This window comes from Vigna unguiculata, chromosome 3, assembly GCF_004118075.2.
Source record: "Vigna unguiculata cultivar IT97K-499-35 chromosome 3, ASM411807v1, whole genome shotgun sequence".
In the NCBI taxonomy this organism is placed as follows: domain Eukaryota; kingdom Viridiplantae; phylum Streptophyta; class Magnoliopsida; order Fabales; family Fabaceae; genus Vigna; species Vigna unguiculata.
Window position 1 is genome coordinate 26,095,974 of NC_040281.1, and position 6,000 is coordinate 26,101,973.

General features: G+C 36.4%; 1 protein-coding gene across 1 annotated transcript; it reads right to left on the bottom strand.

Annotated features, from left to right (window-relative positions):
* Window positions 1-20: 20 nt before the first annotated feature.
* On the bottom strand, window positions 21-1,911 carry LOC114177431 (scopoletin glucosyltransferase-like). The gene has a single exon (XM_028062763.1). The coding sequence runs from the start codon at window positions 1,713-1,715 to the stop codon at window positions 276-278; it is 1,440 nt and encodes a 479-aa protein (XP_027918564.1). The 5' UTR covers window positions 1,716-1,911; the 3' UTR covers window positions 21-275.
* Window positions 1,912-6,000: the final 4,089 nt, after the last annotated feature.

The following is a 6,000-nucleotide window of genomic DNA, read 5'->3' on the forward strand; positions in this document are numbered from 1 at the left end:
AATAACTGATTGTATAATAATATAAGACTAAGTATGAACACTTCCCCCACCTTCCACCAATTTTGTAACACATTATATCAGTTTGCAGGGAAACTTTAAAAGAAGAATGAGACAGAACGTTTTAACAGGGTTATGTTGAATAAAGCATATTTAAATATAAGTTTATAGGACTTCAAACTATTCTAGTTCAATCATAGAAAAGTAATTTAAAATAGCAAAATAACATCATGAGAGGAAATGAACTTCACATTTGGATTGTGTTGTGGTGATGTATATTAGAGGCTCAATGAACTCAACTCCCCAATTAAAGCATTCAAATCTGAGTATGATGATCCTCCTTCAAGCACAGCCTGCTTGGCCAAGTGCGAAAGCCTCTGCGCTTTGTTTTTCATATCAATGGCTTCTTCCCCGGTGAGTATCCTCTTCACTGCCTCCTCCACCGCATCACATCTAATACTATCCACCTCTAATTGTGACCATTTTTTAGCACCAACAGGCACCCCTATTTTCAGGACCTCAATCACCAACTTCTCATTGAAAAATTGCTCTGCAGCAATAGGCCAAGTGACCATAGGAACCCCTGCAGACACTGCTTCCAAAGTTGAATTCCATCCACAATGAGTCACAAACGCTCCAATTGCCTCATGTTCAAGAATTAGCACTTGAGGTGCCCACCCTCTTATGATTAGTCCCTTACCTTTCATTCTTTTCTCAAATCCATCAGGTAACCATTCAACTCCATCTTCTTTGCTTTTCCTCACCACCCACATGAATGGTTGCCCTGAAGCCTCCAGACCAATAGCAATCTCTCTAAGTTGAGAATCAGAGAACATTGATATACTTCCAAAGCACACGTAAACAACTGAATTTGGTTTCTTTATCTCAAGCCATTTCAGACACTCATGCTCATCAATACATGCCTCCTTTCCTCTATGTGCTTTCTCTTCTGCATCTTTGTTGCAAAGAGACAAGGGACCAATATGCCATGCCTTTCTTCCAAACACCTTCCTGAAATGATCTGCATAGACCTTCTCAAGTTCGTAGAAGCTATTAACAACAACCCCATAACTCCTCTCCTCTGATTCCTTTGCCTCTTCCAGCAATTTGGCGAAGGCTGTCTTCTCCTTACTCGTGACAAATGGTGGCAGCTCCATCCTTGAGATTTTAATCTCTCCCGGAAGATTAGGAACGAGGAACAACTCAGAATCAGATGAAACATCCTTGTAAGGCTCGTACAGTTTCAAACACGTGGAAGCACACAAGAAGAAGAAACCACTTCCATGGAAGACGAGCCTAGGTATTCCAAACTTGGCGGCAGAATCAGCAGTCCATGGGAAGAAAAAATCAGCGACAATGCAATTGGGACGTTGTTTGAGTAACAGTTGCTCAAGCTGCTCTTGAAGCAAAGCTGTGGCAAAAAAGAAGGCTTCAATCAGATCTGGAGAAGGAATTGAGTCCAAGTTTTCACAGGCATCAGGTAAACCAGCCTCCGCAGAAGGGAAGTGAATGGTTTGGATGTGAACCCCGTTGCCGTTAGTTTTGGATTTTCCAATGGCCTTGAAGATGAAAGGAGCATTGAGGGGTGTGGTGATTATAGTGGCCTTCACACCCTTTTCAGCAAATGATTTTGCCATATCAACTGTCGGTATCATATGGCCAGGAGCCAAGAAGGGGAAGAAGAAGATGTGAAGAGGGTGATGTTCACTACTACCCATCTTTCCCTCCACTGCGTGTTGGTTATACAAATTTCTTAAAAATGCTTTGCACCAAACCGGAATATGGATGAAAAATGGCGTAGTACAGAATGTTCGAGGTGTGTGAAGAATCTACTGGTAGAGGAAGTTCCAGCGAGGAACTCTGCTCGGAGACCAAGTATTCCACTCTGGTGTCCGACCTCGGGGAAAGCGAGGCCATAACTTGATTAATTGCAAAAACAAATAAATAAAAAAATGCTTTAATGTATTATGTAAAAAAATCTTTAATGTATTATGTAGTATCTCATTTAATAAATAAACTTACTTAAACGATACGTCACATATTATAATATGAAGAGCAAAGTTTTAGAGTATAATGTCACTTCCACAAGTATCTAAGATATAAAAGAGAAGACAAGACACACCATGATGGCAATATAAAGTATAGTAAATAGATCAACAATAGTACAAAATAAAACCCAGAGGCAAGACAATACACGGGCCATAGCCCTAAAATAAAAGCCCAAGCAAAAGGAATCCAGCCCAAGCAGGCTATGCAGTGGAATCACCATTTTCCTGTTGACCACGAGGATTTCTCACATCTGCTCACATCAATAAATGGATGATCATCGCAAAGGGAGAAAATCACACACACAACAATCAAACAAGCAAAGGGTAAGTTAAAGTAGAAAATGATTTATCATACAATTACATACAATTTCATAGCTCGATGCATATGTCAACCAATTATATTATGACTTGCAAACAATACACTAAGACTCAAGACACGACTCATCCGGATACATATAATTAGTCAAATTTAGTGGATGTTTGCACTTGTGGTGGCTTTTCCTGCTCTACCGAGCTAATTGTTACAGTGTTTCTTCCCCCCCCCCCTCACACAAGGCTAATCCTTAAAGTGTTTCAGGCCTCTGCTACTCTCACCACTCGAGTCAGTACACTCTATTTGAGACTAACTGACTCTTTAGAGTGTCAGGATGCAATCCTTACCTTGAATCCTTACTAAATTATATAAATGAGGCACCACCATGAACTCCCACTAACAGGGGTCATGGAATTACGTCCTGACCAACTGAGGCACCACCATGAGGTCTCACCTAGAGACTCATGGAATTACGCCCTGACCAATGAGGCACCACCATGAAACTATCGTGGAATTACGTCCTAACTTGTTCCATTAATCAATATAACATTCATGCTCATACCAACTCCATGTCACTTTTATAATCAACCATACCATACATGTCACATGCCAATGTCTTGTCAAACTTAACAATTCCAGTCCATAACATCAGAAATCTCATAACAATCATTCAATTAATAACAACCAGGAGAGGAAACAATGTGGTCTGTAGCGAATCTCGCTCAAGCCAGGAGCCCTCGCTCAGGCGAGAGGAGTGCTCTTGCTCAAGCTGCAGACTCTCGCTTAGGCGAGACCGTGACAGAGGCCCTGGAGGTTTTACGAATGCTCGCTTAGGCAAGGCCATCTCGCCTGAGCAAGATGATCTTTCGCTCAAAACTCAATTCGATCGCCTGAGCGAGTACTCGAGCAAAATCGTTGGGTGAGTTTCTGCTACTCTCGCCTAGGCGCGATGAGCTCGCTTTGGCGAAAATAGTAGTTCTGGTCCTTTATTTCACGTAATAGTGGCAGCACACCAACTCCAAACAAGGTTCAGTTCATATTCATCCAAACCCAAACATCATCCAGGCAGATTAATCATAAAACAGAGGTAAAACAACCAACATACAACCAAAATATGAAAACCCTAGCTTCCCTTACTTGAAAAATGCTAGTACAAGACTTCTACACCAAGCAGCGAGCACAACAGTTCTAAGAACAGGTCACGAAGTTGGAAAACAAACAGTGGAACAGAACAGGGATGGGGTTACCACAAAACCCTAACTAGAATTACGAAAAAAATGACTAGGAAAGAACCAATATGAGCCAAGAAGCAACTTACGTGACTTAGAGGACGGGACTGGGCTCGCTTGAAGATGATGGAGGTTCAAACCTTAGCAGAGGCTCTGTAGAGAGAAATGGGATAGTGTGAGAGTACTGATTTTCTGAAAGTGAATTGAAATGAGAGGGGTTAGGTTGCTTTAAGGGTCTGAGCACCCTATAGGCCAACCCTTAGACCCAACAAATTTTGGGGCCGCCCTTAAATATTAGGGCAAAATAAATAGTGGGCCTTACATATTAAAACTAGATTATTGAAACTTATATAAATTAGTAATTTTTAGCTTAAATTAAAATATTTGATTGTATTAAATATTTTAAAAGTTGAACCTAATAACTCGACCTCGTGTTTGATGAAGATTTTAACAATTTTAAAAAATTGTAATGTATAGCATTTAAAATTCTTTCAATTGAATTTTCATCATTTTCTAAATAATTTGTTTAGATAGTGTAATTAAAATACCTTACATTTGAATTTCTTATTTGGATAAGATAAAATTTATTTTAACAATATTTATTTTAATGTATAAAATTTTTAAATTAAATTTAAAAAATATTAGTGAACTTAAAATATTTAAATAATATTTAATAATTCAATTTAACAATATTAGCCAACTTTCTAATATTAATTAATATTAAAAATTCTGGATCAACAATAATATACTTTTATATCAATATCGATTCACTTTATCAAAGAAATATAATATTAATTACTAATTACTTCATTTACCAACAATAAAATAATAAGTCTAAAAATCATAATATATAACATAAAAACACAATAGCATTAATGTGATATAATTAACCACAAATATAACATAAATCCATAAATTGATATCACAATTAACCAAACTTATTATCCAAAGTTATGATGTTAAGCATTTTACCATTAAAAATGAAAACTAAATAACTTGTTAAAACAAGTGTTTTCTTATTTAATATGTTTGTTTTATAATTTTTCCACATCTAACTAGCAAGTCCTTCAACACCCTCTTTTAGTTCCATTCAACATCTTGTTTTAGTCCTCTTCAACATCTGCTTGACCTACAAAAGTGCAACAAAATTTATCAATCACAGTGTTGTACAATTAATGCGAATATACAACAGACTTAACCAAATACCATAAAATTAATCAATCATAAGAAAATATATATTACATACCATGATTTAAGTTTTAGAAATATTTATTAAAACATAATCTTCATTCTGCTCAATTGGAAGGGCTTTACAATAGTTAATTAGTTTGGCATGTCAGCTAACTATTTAATAGATTTAGCCCATTGTTCCTTAGTAAGATTTGGCAGTAAACGCACCTCATCTAACACTTCTTTGATTTCTTTTTCATAAACCTTTTCACCATATACATGTGTCAATCGCTTAAAAGACTTAGCTACATCTTTCATTGAAGCAGTCATTAGCTCTTTTTCCTTAATATTTTTCCTTTGAGATTGTGTACTAGTAGAACTTGAAGTAGATTGTGCTTTTCTTTTTAAGTTAGAGTTTGGTTCCTCCAAATCTATAGTAGCATTCAAGTCCTCTAAACCCACAAAATTTACTTCATTTACCTTTCTACTCATGACTTCATCAGCATCCATAGCAGTTTTAGCTCCATGACCAGTAGCTCTATCTTTAGCACATAAATCCACTATATCATCCCAATTTGGAATTTCTTTGAATAAAAAATGTCTAGTCTCCTTATACAACTTGAATAAAAGGAAGAAGTACAATAAGAACACAACTACAATTCCATACAAAGGAATTAGACTGTACAATCATTGCTTACTCAAAGATATAATGCCATATAAAAAAAAGTAATTGCTACAGGATTGCATGTAAAAGAGTACTTACATTGACATATTCCTTCCATACATTTTCATCACCAACTGTAATCATGTGTTTGGTTCCATCCCAATCAAATCCACTCTAACAAAGGATGTCACTAACAACTTCATACCATGATCTCCAAAGTTTGATTCGATTTTTAACATTCTCCCAAGTGACTTGGACTTTGAAGTTGTTGGATAACACTACAACTACAACATTATATGCAACCCTTTTCCAAGCTCGTCGCTCTTATTGCCCATGTTTCTTTGATCTTTTAATACTTCAGCTAACACATGTTCCATCTCCAAATTTCATGAAAAATAACTTCTTGTTTCATCATTGCTTCTTTTTGTCATGTTCTTTTTACCCTTCATATTTTCTCAGCATACACATAACAAATACCATATACAACACATTACTACATGTCATATTCAACACACTACATCTAAACAAATAACTTACAGAAGTGATTCTAAAAGATAAGCAAGATAATCTACAATTACT